General features: G+C 42.1%; 2 protein-coding genes across 3 annotated transcripts in view; both read right to left on the bottom strand.

Annotated features, from left to right (window-relative positions):
• The window catches only part of LOC148105932 (NACHT, LRR and PYD domains-containing protein 3-like), a 129045-nt gene that overhangs the window by 17971 nt on the left and 94880 nt on the right, over positions 1 to 16194 (bottom strand). The window lies entirely within an intron of this gene.
• On the bottom strand, positions 11812 to 15566 carry LOC148105935 (NACHT, LRR and PYD domains-containing protein 1b allele 2-like). Of its 2 annotated transcripts, XM_087839008.1 has the most exons (9): positions 15468 to 15566; positions 15218 to 15286; positions 15034 to 15113; positions 14207 to 14262; positions 13860 to 14074; positions 13398 to 13657; positions 12836 to 12955; positions 12597 to 12738; positions 11812 to 12450 (listed from the first exon to the last, which is right to left on the bottom strand). In XM_087839008.1, coding segments are annotated over exons 1-9 (1263 nt in total). In that variant the 5' UTR covers positions 15469 to 15566; the 3' UTR covers positions 11812 to 12130. The 2 variants fall into 2 exon arrangements, with proteins under 2 accessions (XP_087695134.1, XP_087695133.1); XM_087839007.1 differs by lacking the exon at positions 15468 to 15566 and having other exon boundaries at positions 15218 to 15361.

Raw genomic sequence — 16194 nt, 5'->3', positions numbered from 1 at the left:
TCTGTCTGTAGTTCAGGAGTTAGAGCAGGTCACGAACTAACTGGAAGGTTTGCTGTTTGATACGAGATACTAACCCCAAGATAGAAAACTCTTCAGTACAGGAAAAGTCCTGGAATGAGTCATTTGTATAAAGCACTTTGAATGCTCAGAGTAGAAAAGCACCATATCAGAACCAGTCTCACCCACTTGTAATGGGTGGGTGGCTGTGGCTCAGGTGGTATGTGACAAAGTGGGTGAGAAGACCATTTGTCCATATTCTTAGTTAACATTCTTGTTTTGATTTAACCATATTTCACATGTAATCTGCAATAGGCAAACATCTACTATCCCGGGTTTGTTTATGTTTTGCACTTTTACAGATTATATAATATAACATCTTGGTTTAAATCAATCCCTACAAGTTTGTTAAGTTAACATGTTATTTATTTCAACTGTTAATTTGTATTGTTTAGAACTTACCTTACCTACCTGTCTTCCAGAAGCAAAAGGAGGAAATGTAGTTTTACTTCCTGCTTTATAGCTTCTGGGTTCATCTGAGGTCACAGGAAGAGACCAAGTGCAGAAGGGGAAGAACTCTTATAATTTAATAAAGTTGATTTTAGAGGGTTTATGAAGAAGTAGATTTATTGTTATAATACGTATTGATTACACCAGAGTTCATGTTGCCAGTAAAGAGGAGTAGTGGAGGTCTGAATATAATCATGTTCATCGTATCTACCTACTGAATGGAGTAGTCCAGAGGAGAAATTGTTTGAGTGGACTATTTAAGCAGAAGAACTCAGATGTTTCAGGAAAGGTTTGGGTCAGTGTAGCTGTGTGCAGTTTGACCTTAATTTCCGTTGATTTAAGTTCAGTTATGTTTATTTGAATTGAGTTAATTATAGAGTTGAGTTTCTTATTTGTTTCTTTGTAAATATTGTTTGGGTCACAAAATGGCGAATAAATCACTTGCTACACTGGACAGCATCAGTCTCCTGCACTTCTTTGACCACATAAGTCGAGTCCTACCACATGGTACAGCAGATCAGCCACTGTTTGGAAGGTTGGTGGTTCAATCCTTGGCTTCCCCAGCCTGCATGCCAAATATCCTTGGACATGATACTAACCCCAAGCTGCCCTCTGAAGATTAGTTTGCACTTGTGTTTAGAAGTGCTTGTGTGAATGAGGCCTGTTGTATAGAGCACTTTGAGAACTCCATGAGAGTAGAAAAGCATTATATAAGAATCAGTCCATTTACTACATGTCAGCAAAGTTTCATCTCCAACCACTGCAATATTATTTGTTAGGATCGCTGTTCCCTCCGGGTACTCCGGCTTCCTCCCACCGTCCAAAGACATGCAGCGTGTGGGGATAGGTTAATTGGATAATCCAAATTGTCACTAGGTGTGAATGTGAGTGTGAATGGCTGTCTGTCCCTGTGTGTTGGCCCTGCGACACATTGGCGACCTGTCCAGGGTGTACCCCGCCTCTCGCCCTATGACAGCTGGGATAGGCTCCATCGCCCCCCGCGACCCTGAAGAGGATAAGCGAATGGATGGATTGAGGATCGCTGTTTTTTTTCCCAGGGTTTTGTGATGCCTTTTTGTTTTTGAGAGTCTTTTGTGTTTTAGTTTGGCTCTTTGTATATAAGGATGGTTAATAGTTTGCTTTAGGATTTACTATATCCCATGTACCCTGTTTTCATATTGTAGTTTGTCTTCTTGGTTTTATAACACTAAATATCTGCTTTTGCGATCTCTTTCTGTAGTTCAGTTATGTCCCTTTGTCTGTCTTGTCTCTCTGTTTGTCTGTCATTGTCTGATTTCTCCACCTGTCATGTTTCTCATTCACTTATATGTCGCTTTCTGTTTTCTACATGTCTGCGTATGTCTCTGTGTATCATTTCCTCTTTTTTTAACGTCTCATGTCTTGTGTACTCAGTTTTTAATTTTTACTTCCCCCATTTGGATAATGATTTGTTCCCATCAGTGTTTCAGTCTCGTCTGCATTTATCCATCTCATGTTCCCCTGTCCAGTCTTTTCCCCTCTATGTAATTTAACCCTTGTTCTCCATGTTTTCCTGTTTTATTGTTTTAACTGTTGCTTCCTGTGACTATTGTAGTTTTCTCCTGCATCATGTCTCCCACCTGTTGCCTCTCGTCTCATTTTCCAGTGTGTATTTATTGCCCCCATCTTCTGCTGTACTTTGTGCTTTCCTTGCTCTGTGTTCCAAAGGTTTTGACGGCGGTGGTGTGGGACTGATTAAGGAAATCGTTGAGTTAATAGGAATGACCAAAATGAGAAAAATAAATCGATCTTCAATAAGAGAAAGGATTATTCTAAGAAGGAATATCTTTGATGGATCAGAATTATATAATGAAATATGAATATAATTGTTTGTTAATCATTGTTTATTAACTGAACCTTGTTGAATTTGAGTAGAACTGTTTTTTAATTTGGAAGAAACACGGCAGCAGTTTGAAATGAAACTATCCAGGCTGGAGAGTAGACGAGCAAAATCAAGAATCCGCTGAGATTTTCATGACAATAAGTAAGAAGGATTTCATAAATGAATTTTTGATACGCTGTTATAATAATCCACTGAGCTTATTGAATTTGTGGAGAAATGTCCTTTAATGTGGAATCACACAGTGGGCTGAGATGAAACTGCACACAGTGTGGGTGTCCCAGAAGAGAAATCAGTTAAAAATTTTGTGTCAGCTAGTAAGCATGAATTTAAAAAAATATTTTTAAAAATATCAAATTTGTTCTGTTATATAAAACTGTAATTTATACTAGTCAGGTGGATCATCAACGATCATCAATCAGTGCAGTACCAGCAAAATTCAGACACAGACACACAAACACACACATGCACAATTTTACTGTCTTAACACAGTATCGTAAATCTAATTAGAATATGCTATAGTCCTTTAAATACCAATTTAAATATATTTCAAAAATATATTACAGCTTTTTTCAGTCTGTTGAACAAAAATCCCCAAAGAAGAAGAAGCACTACCATAAAACTTTGTGTAAAAGTGCAACAAGGTTTAAGAGGCTTACAAATGACGGCTCACATAACTGCGGTGTTACAAGTCAACCTCGTTCATATCTGTCATCATGAACAATGCTATGATTTGTGCTGGAGCGAAGCTGCACACAGCTGATATTATCAGAAAAAAATACATACTGATTCGATTACCTTCACACGGAGATTCACACAAAGACGACCAGCTGCATCAGCGAAGTTTAGGAGACAGAAAGTTAAACTTTAAAAAAGGAAACAGACAGATTTGTGGGAATGCTGGGGCTGGGGAACATTAGTAATTAGAAACACAAAATGTTTCTAAGCATTTGTAAATGTTTGTTGGAGGGTTTAGAGGAGCTGAATCATTTTGTGTGAAAGTTAAAGTCAAACACACTCTTAGTAGAGAGAGACTGTGTCTGCAGATCAAACAGGTCTCACTGTGATGTCCCTTTAGTCAGACTCTGTCTCTGCTACATTAATGACTGAAAGTTGTCACATTCTTATTTAGTTAATACTCCTCAAACCAGGTATACACTTTTACTTTAATACATTATAGATTCTCTGATGAAGAAATACGGTGTATATATATGCAACCTGATGAAGCGTTATCTAAAATGTTTTTATGTTTGACATACCAAGACTGGTTCACACTGCAGGAGTTGCAGATGATAAAACAAAGACTGTAAAGCTAAGCAGTTTGTTTGAAGGCTGTTTCTCACTGCCTGTCCATTAGTCAAATTAATATTACTTTTATCAAAAATAATTTCCCCGTCTGTATTTGGTCTTTGGTGTTATTCTAGCTTAACTTTCCATCTATGTCCCCTTCTGTGAGTCTGTTCTTGTCTTCTGTGGTAATTGTCATGTCTACATCTCTCAGTTTTTTCTTGGTTTATTTTGAAAGCGTCTTTTTTCTTTGTTCATTGTGTTTAGTTTCACTTTAGCCATCATTATGTTCATTTCAGTCAGCTGTTCCCCGTGTGTTTCCACTTCCCCTGATCACCTCCTGTCTGTATTTAAGTCCTCTGTCTTTCTTTATTCAGTGTCAAGTCGTCTGCGTTTCCTCCCTTCAGGTCTTATCATAGTTGATTCAAAGTTATCACAGTTTTGTCACAGTCAGTTAGTTTTCCTAGTTTAGTTGTCAGTTTAGTTTTCGCCAATGCTCATGATGCTTTCATTTTGTATTCATGTTTATAGCCTAAATAATTTTAATAATAATAAAAAAAATAATAAATTTTTTTTTTCAAAACTTAGTTCTGCCTCCTTCCCTGTCTGCACTTGGGTCCACTTCATCATCACACTGGTGTACCCTACCATGACAGTCATGTCCAAGTTTTCCATGTTCCCAGTGTTTAGTTTCCCCACTTTAGTCTTGGTTAGTTTTCCTTTAGTTTACTCCTGCATTTTGTTTTGTTTTGCTCACCAACCTTCGCTTTTGGTCAAACTTTTGTTTCCACACGTCTGCTTCTGGGTACACACTTCAACCTCCACATAGTCCACAGCTCACACCATGGCTGGGGTCAGGTCACAGAGTTTTGGACTTTAACTGGCATTTTATGCAAGGTTTCATTTTTTTCCTGGAATTTACTTCCCATGTTTTGCTGGTTTCATGACCAGATCCTACAGACTCTTTACAGTCATTATGGGATGGTTTTACAGGTGGAGGACACTGATATTTTTCCTCCACATACCAGTGTCACTACTGGAATGAGAAGAGACCAGGACCCTGTACATGTATCTGACAAAACAATCAGAAACAGATTTTATAAGGGTGGCCTGAGGGCCTGATGTCCTCTAGCAGGCCCTGTACTCACTGACTGGAACCATGCATGATTGACATTTGCCATAGAATACCAGAATTATCAGGCCACCACTGGCAGACTGTGTTTTTCACTCTGAACACATATGACAGATATGAAAGGGTCCGGAGAAGTTGTAACATCGTTTTGCGTTTTTGACCCAAGAGGCATATCAAAGGAAGGAGGTACAGACATCTATGGGCTGGCAGCATCACCCTGACTGCAATTAGGCATCAGGATGAAGTTTCTGGACATCTGGATTGTCAAACTCTACGCTGGTGCAGTGGGTTGCTCCTCCTGCTGCAGGACAATGACACCAAACACACCTCCAGGCTATGTGAGGGCTGTTTGACAAAGAAGGAGAGTGATGGAGTGCTGACCAGATGGTCTGGCCTCCACACTCACCTGACCTAAACCTAGTGGAGATGGTTTGGGATGAGATGGAGCTCAGAGTGAAGGCAAAGGACCAACAAGTGCTCAGCATCTCTGGGAACTCCTTCAAGACTGTTGGAAACCATTTCAGGTGATGACCTCATGAAGCTCATGGAGAGAACGCCAAGAGTGAGCAAAGCAGGAATTAAAGCAAACATATTTAATTTTAGTAAGCTCTTTAGGATCCACTAAGGTTTGCAGAGGTAGACTGCATGTTTAAGAGCTTGATTTTACACACCTATGGCAATCGAGCTGAAAACACCTGAATTCAAAGAGTAAGAATGGTGAAAAAATGAAAATGAGTTTCTCTGGTTCAGATGGTGAGTGTTTTTCTTTTTGGGTTGTAATACTTGTTTACTGTGTTAAGACAGGAAGAGACAAGGGATTGTATACAGGGAGAAAATCACTGATGCATCTGTATCTATGCTTAAAAAGAAAAGTTTACTGATGAAGTTGAGCAACCTTTGAACAATTGTACTGTGAACATTGTTACGGATTCAAATATTGAGGATGGATACAAGAGGAAAACCAAAAATAACCACACTGGTCCGGCCGGGTCAAGTCAAACGATCATTTAATGAACACACGCGTGGGAGATGGACACCATACAGCAGACAGCATCAAATCTCGCTTCAGACACCACACAACCATTGTTTTATGAAAATCAGGGTATTAGAACGCCCCCTCATGCGTACAGGCAGTAGCGGTTTTAGATACGGGCGACATGGGCGGTTGCCCGGGGCGGCATCGTGGTGGGGGGCGGCATCACAGGCATTGGCAAAAATAATAAAAAATGCTCGTACTCATGCTGCCCCGACGTCAGCCAGCGCATATTGGGAATGGTACAGGCACCGATTGGTTTTCTATCGCCCAATTGCTGGGAGTAAGGGCGCCCTCCGTTTGCGAGGTGCGCCTGCTGCTTGCGGCACAGGGAGGAGAGGGCGGGGCGGCGGGGGATTCTCTGGCTGGCTGGAGCAGCATCTAATAACCAACTCGGAAAATAAAACAAAATAAAAACAAACCAAAAAACACGAAAACACCAGACATCATGATACAGACTTATAATTTGCACCGATGTTTTTTCGAAATTCTATACACGAAAAGTGAGCGCGAGGCCTCGGTGCGCCTGCTCGCTGCTGAAGTCAAAGTAAACTTTATTGTCATCTCCGCTACATACAGTCCAGTATAGAGAGACGAGACGACGAGGCTCCAGTTACAGCAGTGCAAGTAAACAAACAATATATATAAAAGAAGAGTAAGAAAATAAATATACGCTTTAGGACTCGGGGTAAAGGGATCAATAACAATTTAAAATTTAAAATTTACAGTTTGATGATTTAAAGTCTCACACACAACCTGTCGAAAGGGGAGGGGGGCCGGCTGCTTCCAAATAGAGCACATTTCATTCATAATGTTGTAAATCCAAGCCCATTATGTATTCATGTTTTGAATCCTGGGTTGTGTGAAATCCCAGAAATAAACCTTAGACAAAGTGAATCTGTGAACTAAGGTCATGTTGTGGTGATCCTGGGGTTGAGGGATGGGTTTTCATACTGGAGTGCAAAATGAAAACCAATGGAAGATGGACAAGAAAAGTTCAAAGCCATCAGGTGCTCAGTTTAGAAAAAAGAGAAAAGAAGAGGAGAAACGAGCAAAAGATGCAGGTAAGCAGATGTGTGATTGGATAATGGCAGGTCATCCTGAAACAATCAGAATACTTTATTAATCTCTAAGGAAATTATGTGGGTTACAGCTTCTCCAAGAAGAAATGGTAAAAATAGCAACAGTAACAGTAACAGACTGAACTCCAAACAATACATTATGTTACAGATTTTAATATTAATTAGTCATTGTCAATTGTTGATTTGTCCTGTTCTCATTGTATGACGAATTATGATGGCTGTTGGGTGGCCATTTGCATACTATGGATACTCTCTCTCTCTTCACATGTGTGTGTGTGTGTGTACACAACAATTTTATGTTAATGTACAATCCTTAATATGTTTTGTGTGTGTGTGTGTGTGGGGGGGGGGGGGGGGGTGCCAGAATGAGTGTTCGCCCAGGGCGCCAAACAGGCTAGGACCGCCACTGCGTACAGGTGGTACAATACAGTCAATATTGACAACTTTAGACACAGCAAAGGAACATTCTCTTCGTCTCGAGGACAGACACTGGCTCCCACTCATCTCCTTAGAGCGAACTGTCCCTTACGGAGACACAACATTACAGCTGCAAGGTTTTGCAAATTATCAAGTTGACCTGTATATAATACGCTGAATCAGGCATGCAATATTAAATGAATGTTGGTTTAATTAACTACCACTACTTAAAAACTTAATGAAAAGATATAACTAGATAAAAAATCACAAAGAATCACATGATATCAGTGTTATGTAAGCGCGTGCAACCTCCTGGGCCCAAAGTAATCCCACACCATGGATCAGCCAGTCATAACGCCGACTGAAGTTTTTAACCTTTATTAACTCGGGCACAACTCTATAATGAGCAACAAACTGCAATATGTATAAGGTGATCATGTTTACAGCTGCAATGAGAGATAATATGATTATTCTGACAACTGTAAGTAGAAGATTAACACCAGGTTATAGCAATCACTGTAATACAAATGTTAAGATAATGTCAATAGCTTCAATCAATGTTTAATGCAATGCTTATTAAATGATTCTGATATAATATTGATGCTGATGCTAAAATAAAAGTAAAACACCCCCTTCTCACCCGACAGCAGCTAACTAGCCAATTAGCTTACCGAGACGACTGTACCACTCCGTCGTCGGATGCCACGATGTGCTTCCTTATCAGATGCTCGTGCATCGCCGTCATATTGTCATGGAAGGCAAGTTCCATTTTGCAGATTTTGCATTGAACCTTCTTTTCTTTTGTTTTGTCAAAATGTTCCCAGACTTTTGAGTTCCGTTGCCAAGTAGCCATGATAATGGAGACAGCTTCTGTACACCGTTATAATCGTGCCACAAAACCAACCAATCACAGACTTGGATGCAAAAATTCTGATTGGCTGTTTTGGTCTCCAATCAGCTTGCTAGCTACTGTAGCTAAGCCCAGGCAAATATCCCAGAATGCATTTCATCCACAACTCAAATTGAGGCAGTGGTGGAGGAACGCAGAGTTTGAAATATACATATTTCTTTTTGGGTCACAAAAACCCCCAGATATTTTCAGGATAGATTGTTGCTGTCAGGACATCACATATTTGCAAAAGTGCTCTAACATTTTCAAAGATGCCTGTCACCCACCAGCTGACCTCACAGCTGGACTGACCATTGGGCATACTGGGCATTTGACACAAAGCTGGAGTTATTCTGTTTTTGCTGCACAGCTGCCTCTTCTCTCCTCCTCTTGCCCTCCCTCTCCTGTTGCCACTTCAATCATGAAACTGATCAATGATCAGCTGATCGGCTTTTCTGTCACAAGTCCTGTCGGTCTTGTTTGTTTATCACCCACTTTGCGCCAAAAAGAGGAAACAAGCAGATGTCACGATGAACAACAGCAGCGTTTAAGCTTGATCAGCTGTTGTTAGAATTTATTTAATATATTTCAGTATCCACTGATGTTTGCTGGAGCCACAGCTGTAAAAGCTGCTGGTCATGATATCGGGTTGGATATGTGGTGAGAGGGAAACATTAAGATGAAACCAGGAGATGTGCTTAAGTGGTCATCTGGTGTAAACTGTATAGAAATCATACATATATAATAATGGATTGGATTTATATAGCGCTTTTCAAGGCAACCAAAGCGCTTTACAATGCGACTATTCATTCACTCTCACATTCACACACTGGTGGAGGCAAGCTACAGTTGTAGCCACAGCTGCCCTGGGGCAGACTGACAGAAGCGAGGCTGCCATATCGCGCCATCGGCCCCTCTGGCCATCACCAGTAGGCAGTAGGGTAAAGTGCCCAAGGACACAACGACCAGGACAGAGAGCCCGGGGAACGAACCGGCGACCTTCCGGTTACAGATACGCTTCCCAACCCCTCATCCACGGTCGCCCATATACCAACGAGACAGTGTACATCACTGTCACAACAGTGTTTGAGAAGCAGTATGTTTAAGATACATTGACAGTCTCATGACGACATGAGACGCAAATCAAGTCAATCAGATGAATGTAACATACAGTGGGGCAAAAAAGTATTTAGTCAGCCACCGATTGTGCAAGTTCCCCCACTTAAAATGATGACAGAGGTCAGTAATTTGCACCAGAGGTACACTTCAACTGTGAGAGACAGAATGTGAAAAAAAAAATCCATGAATTCACATGGTAGGATTTGTAAAGAATTTATTCGTAAATCAGGGTGGAAAATAAGTATTTGGTCAATAACAAAAATACAACTCAATACTTTGTAACATAACCTTTGTTGGCAATAACAGAGGTCAAACATTTACTATAGGTCTTTACCAGGTTTGCACACACAGTAGCTGGTATTTTGGCCCATTCCTCCATGCAGATCTTCTCAAGAGCAGTGATGTTTTGGGGCTGTCGCCGAGCAACACGGACTTTCAACTCCCGCCACAGATTTTCTATGGGGTTGAGGTCTGGAGACTGGCTAGGCCACTCCAGGACTTTCAAATGCTTCTTACGGAGCCACTCCTTTGTTGCCCGGGCGGTGTGTTTTGGATCATTGTCATGTTGGAAGACCCAGCCTCGTTTCATCTTCAAAGTTCTCACTGATGGAAGGAGGTTTTGGCTCAAAATCTCACAATACTTGGCCCCATTCATTCTGTCCTTAACACGGATCAGTCGTCCTGTCCCCTTGGCAGAAAAACAGCCCCATAGCATGATGTTTCTACCCCCATGCTTCACAGTAGGTATGGTGTTCTTGGGATGCAACTCAGTATTCTTCTTCCTCCAAACACGACGAGTTGAGTTTATACCAAAAAGTTCTACTTTGGTTTCATCTGACCACATGACATTCTCCCAATCCTCTGCTGTATCATCCATGTGCTCTCTGGCAAACTTCAGACGGGCCTGGACATGCACTGGCTTCAGCAGCGGAACACGTCTGGCACTGTGGGATTTGATTCCCTGCCGTTGTAGTGTGTTACTGATGGTGACCTTTGTTACTTTGGTCCCAGCTCTCTGCAGGTCATTCACCAGGTCCCCCCGTGTGGTTCTGGGATCTTTGCTCACCGTTCTCATGATCATTTTGACCCCACGGGATGAGATCTTGCGTGGAGCCCCAGATCGAGGGAGATTATCAGTGGTCTTGTATGTCTTCCATTTTCTGATGATTGCTCCCACAGTTGATTTTTTCACACCAAGCTGCTTGCCTATTGTAGATTCACTCTTCCCAGTCTGGTGCAGGTCTACAATTCCTTTCCTGGTGTCCTTCGAAAGCTCTTTGGTCTTGGCCATGGCGGAGTTTGGAGTCTGACTGGTTGAGGCTGTGGACAGGTGTCTTTTATACAGATGATGAGGTCAAACAGGTGCCATTCATACAGGTAACGAGTGGGGGACAGAAAAGCTTCTTACAGAAGACGTTACAGGTCTGTGAGAGCCAGGGATTTTCCTTGTTTGAGGTGACCAAATACTTATTTTCCACCCTGATTTACAAATAAATTCTTTACAAATCCTACCATGTGAATTCATGGATTTTTTTTTCACATTCTGTCTCTCACAGTTGAAGTGTACCTCTGGTGCAAATTACTGACCTCTGTCATCATTTTAAGTGGGGGAACTTGCACAATCGGTGGCTGACTAAATACTTTTTTGCCCCACTGTATGTGTTAAATACTTTTGAATTTCACCCAAAACACCCTTTTTTTAAAATTAAATATGTCATTTTGCATCTCACTCTCCTACCTGTGTGATCTGAGTCTGTGTGCGTTCGTGTGTGTGCGCGCTGCGTGGTGACGTAGGCACGTGCATGTGTGCCCCGGGCACAGCTCCTTTCAGCATGGCCAGAGGTAAGTCACTGCCACGTTGATCTCTGCGAATTAAAGTTTGTTCAGACCCCAAGCTGCAATGTGAATACAGCCGAACCGCCACGTTTTTGTTTGTCGTTAAGAGACTCGTTCGGGATAAGTTTTGTGGAGGACAGAGTTTGCTAATATACGTTTTTAATGAGTTTTAGCTGAGAACGCAGCTGAAACGCTTGCATGCTAAGTTAGCCTGATCGCTAGAGGCTCGTGAGCGTATTCGCGGCAGTTTTTTTAACAGCGTGCACTCTTTTTTTCCTTTGTCAGGAGAGGTGTACTGGCAGGCGCGTGACACACACAGATCAGACTCGTATTTCGGTGTTACAGATGTGCAGTAAAGAGCCAAAGACCCAAGTGCTGTCTCCTGCCTCTTACTTTCACGCCAGAACACAACGCAATGACGGGCGTAACACATGAACGGGTTACACGAACAGGAAGCTCAAACTGTTTAAAAACATGAATTCAAACTCCAGCATAAGAAAGGAAACAGCAAAACTTTATTTATACAGGCAGAAACACAAAATGCTCCTCAAAGCAGAAGCTAGCACAGACGAGAACCTCAGTAATCAGATTGTAAACACTGATCATGTGATTCAATATGTTATTTCAGCATTAAAGGTAAAAACAGCTCCAGTTATATTGTTGGAAACAGATGCCGGTCACAGATAACTTGAGGTGTTGCTCTTCAACCTGTAGATGTGGTTCAGCATCTACAGGTTGGAGCTTCACATATTTCCTGGTTTGTGCACTGAGCAGGCCAGAGACTTGCTGAGGTCCCAGACTCTGCTTCAGTCCATCCAATGTCCTGCTCAGCTTCTAGTCAGAGTCCAGGTTTTAATAAGAACTAAAGTCCAGTTTCCAACACACACATGAAGATCACAATAATGACACTGTCAGTGGTCTTTGAGATTTATTAGAAATCTGTGTTCATTCACATTAAGTTCAGCTCTGTGAAAAGACATGGATCCTCCTCACAGAGAGCATCGATCAGAAGTGAGCTGGCTACACTTCCTTTTCGTCGCACTGTGTCAATAACGTCTCGTGCTTTATCTGTTCTGCTCTGCTGTGATCTGACTGAATCCATCTCCTGATCATTGATAACATGCTGCTCCAGGAGTTTATCCAGAAGTTTGTCTAAAACAGGTTCAGACACTCTGTCAATAAACTGTGAGCGAACTGTGAGCAGCCTCTCGTCTGCCGGGACTCCGGACTCAGCTGGGACATTTCTCATTAAGGTTTGTGTTCTTGGTGCTGAAGGAACAAAGAAAGATAGACATTTAACAGCACTCTGAACTGAGGATGAAAAGAGAAGTATGATTTCAGTTGAATTTTTATAAAATAACTTTGTTGCAGAAGTTTGTAGGGTAATTTCTGCTGGTATTTGGCAGGAATCTTACCTGGCAGGCAAACAGATGATTTCCAGATTTCATTCCCCTCTTGGTCTTTGACTATCAGAGTCACAAACCCTGAATTTGTTCTCAGGAAAACTTGAAATGTTGGATGGTAATTTGGGCCAAACTTTGAGCGAAACTGTGTTTGCTAAACAACAACAGAAAGGTGCCATTTTCATGACGAGTGGGTTATCCAGGACTTTCATTTCATTTCAGCAGCATATAGTTTCTAACTGCTGACTCACCTTCGGCTGTATTATCCTGCTCTCAGGGTCACAGTGGACACTGTACCTTTGACTGAAGCTGAAAAGACAGTCAGCAGGGGTCTGGATGTATTTAGCATCATCGTGTTGTTGGGCAGCCACCTGCAGTGACAGGACAGTTTATTATGCTGGTAACGTTAATAAGTCTATTCACCTGTAGAGTTCATTTAAACATATCAGGTGTAGAATATCATGTGTCAGTATGAATCAAAAACAATCATTCTTGAGATAGAATAGCTTTGCACAGAGAAAAAAAAAGCTCCATGACTTTATTTTTTATCAGTGAAGTGTCAGATCTGACATTATGGGTCACAAACATCAAATGTTCACAGCTTAGGGTCATTACTGGGAGTGAATAAAGAAGAGCAGTGATTGGTCAACAATGTGGGTAAGAAAAGTTAAATGGAGCCTGACTCTTTGTCTCAGGTAATCAGAGAGGAGTGACCAGTAAACCTGTACATAACTTTACTTTATTATCAGAAAGCTGCTGAGAATCATTTGGATTCTGAGAGGACCACAGAGTGAAGATGATGAAACTATTTACCTCTGACAATGGGATATTTTCCTGGAGTAGAAACATGTTGATTTGTGCAGGTTCTGTCTCTGAAGGTCGGAAGAACAGCAGAACTTGGCCATTTACTGTTATGTTCAGGAGCCGCTTAAAATCATCCCAGATGACGCCCCACCCAGAGAGGTGAGGAACCTTCACAACCACATGGGTGGCAGTGATCTCCAGCGGCTCCAAGATGCTCATCCCATCATCAGAGATGTGGGCAACAGACAGCAGGCCATCAACACACAGCGCTGTGAAAGGAAAGAGCTTTTCTTTCTGAGAGTTCAGATTTACTTCTCACCTTATCTGAGGATTACATCTCCTGCAAACAAGTTCACCTCCATCCTTTTTTGTTATAAATAAACTGCATTGTGGTTATTTGTATGATAAAGAACAGTTCATATTAGCTGAGCACCACACAGTAACACAGATGTTTCACAGCACAGTGCTCACCCTCCTTTGTTTCACAGTGTGGCAGGTGGAGCTCCCAGACTGCATCCTCAGAGCATGTGATGTTAAACAGCGGCCCTGCAGCTGTTTTTCCAGCTGATTGAAGGAGGCTCTTATCCCATTGGACAGTCCTGTACAACAGCTCCGCCTCCTGAGCCATAACAAACACTAGTCTGGTCAGAGTACACTGGAACACACCTGGACCAGGACACCTGAACCTGTAGGACACAGAAGGGCTGAAGCACTCCAACCAGCCTGTATGAGCTGAGGTCTGCTCACCTCCAGCTGTATCACGCGTCTTGTCACATCATTACATACATGTTATCAACCTAATGTGAAGTTAGAAGCACCTGTAGGAGATGTGTGTGGATTCAGTTTGTACTTGAGGGGTGAAGCTTGATGGAGGCTGGAATTCAGAGAGGAAATACATCAGCTGTTTAAAGCAGCAATAAACAAGTAAACAGTGAACAAACTATACGGGGTACACCCATCCATCCATCATCCATCCATCTTCTTCCGCTTTCTCCGGGGCCGCAGGGGCAGCAGCCTAAGCAGAGAAGCCCAGACCTCCCTCTCCCCAGCCACCTCCTCCAGCTTTTCCGGGGGAACACCAAGGTGTTCCCAGGCCAGCCGAGAGATATAATCTCTCCAGCGTGTCCTGGATCTGTCCCGGGGCCTCCTCCCGGTGGGACATGCCCAAACACCTCACCCAGGATGCGCCCAGGAGGCATCCTTGTCAGACGCCCAAACCACCTCTGCTGGCTCCTTTTGATGTGGAGGAACAGGGACTCTACTCTGAGCCCCTCCCGGATGGCCGAACCTCTCATCCTATCTCAAAGGGAGAGGCCAGCCACCCTTCGGAGGAAGCTCATTTCCGCCGCTTGTATTCGCAACCTCGTTCTTTCAGTCACTACCCACAGTTTGTGGCCATAAGTGAGGGTAGAAACATAGATGGACAACACAGCTAGTGGCGTGTGCCCCTAGGCACACAGAGTACACATCAGGTGTTATCTGTACACACTTTCAAAACTGCGAGTAACATACTGACAATGACACAGAATCTTAAACCTGACTGGTTGTCTGCCCTGTGCTTTAACACACCTGACACAATTTCTGTGCTTAAGGCCTCTTTTTTGTGTCAAAAGACAATAATCAGATCCACATGCTTTTCTCTCACCTTAATGTGCTTTATGTCATCCTTAGACAAATCAAGCTGTGTGTCTAATGAGTCTGGATTCAGTCTGACCTCAGAGTCACCTGATGAGAGACAAACATCGAATAATTCAGGATTCCCTGGAACTCTAACTGGTGCTGTTTACAATCATATTAGTTTTTTAGTGGTTTTCTGATCAAATACAAACTGTCGGTCAGGGATTTCTCTTTCTTCCTTAAGGACCCACCATCTTCTTCAGCTACAGCCTTCTCACTCACTAAAAAGATTTTAAAAAGTATTAAAATATTTTGACCAAAACCAGTACCTAAAAACATATCCTTAAACATACATCCCATAATTTATAGATTTTTGCAGAATGAAATAAGCACAAACGAGCTTTCATGTGATATGCTGTTGATGAAATAGTAATGAATGCGACACAGAGTCTCAGTACTCACTGGTTTTGTCTATGGAAGATTTAAAAGTCTTGCCATCAACCCTGCAGAGAGCAACGTTAAAACACAACTGATTAATGGTGTACTAAGCCTAGCCAGAGAAGAAGAAAACAGACTTTACCATGAAGATACTCAGTGTGGATCAGTATAATATCAGCCTGATGTCTGCAGTTTAGTGTCAGCACAACTTTCACATCATATTCATCTCAGCACAACTAAAACATGCTGACTGACCTCAGAGTTTCAAGTCCACATCCTGGACTCTCCAGAAAACCACACAGATGCTTCACTCCTGAATCCTGCAGCTTGTTTCCTTTCAGGTCCAGCTCTCTCAGATGGGAGGGGTTGGACTTCAGTGCTGCTGCCAGATAATCACAGCTGATCTCTGACAAACCACAGCCCATCAATCTGTATAAAGAATGAAAGATGTAAGTTTATTAGACAAAGTGTGAGCTTGAAATCATTCAGTGTTTCATCATCTGTTCAGAGCTGAAGAAGGTTCAGAATGTAGAAGTTTAGAAAATGGAAACTCCAAACAGCTGAAGCCAACAGCAAGCAGCTTCAAACAGGAAACTGTGCAGAGTTTCAGACTATATGTCCTGATGCAGCCAGTTGGATTTTGGAGATTTGAATCTCTGTTCTGTGACTAAGTCCTTGAATCATTTCTTCCAGTTTGTCCAATAAATATTTTTAACAGGAAGTTCCCAGAATATGGAAACAAAGGTTAAGT

The sequence above is a fragment of the Neolamprologus brichardi genome, chromosome 3 (assembly GCF_056152115.1).
Source record: "Neolamprologus brichardi isolate AB-2024 chromosome 3, ASM5615211v1, whole genome shotgun sequence".
NCBI lineage: Eukaryota > Metazoa > Chordata > Actinopteri > Cichliformes > Cichlidae > Neolamprologus > Neolamprologus brichardi.
Note: the sequence above shows the minus strand (reverse complement) of the source record. Positions and strands in the feature narration are given on the sequence as shown.

Bases quoted from the DNA above. Each gene is read 5' to 3' on its own strand.
- LOC148105935 (XM_087839007.1), bottom strand. From the start codon at position 15,356: ATGTTTAAGGATATGTTTTTAGGTACTGGTTTTGGTCAAAATATTTTA. The intron at 14,075-14,206 runs GTGCTTCTAACT...TGTGTCCTACAG, and splicing joins TCCACACACATCTCCTACAG to GTTCAGGTGTCCTGGTCCAG. The intron at 12,956-13,397 runs GTAAATAGTTTC...CTGTCACTGCAG, and splicing joins AAAATATCCCATTGTCAGAG to GTGGCTGCCCAACAACACGA.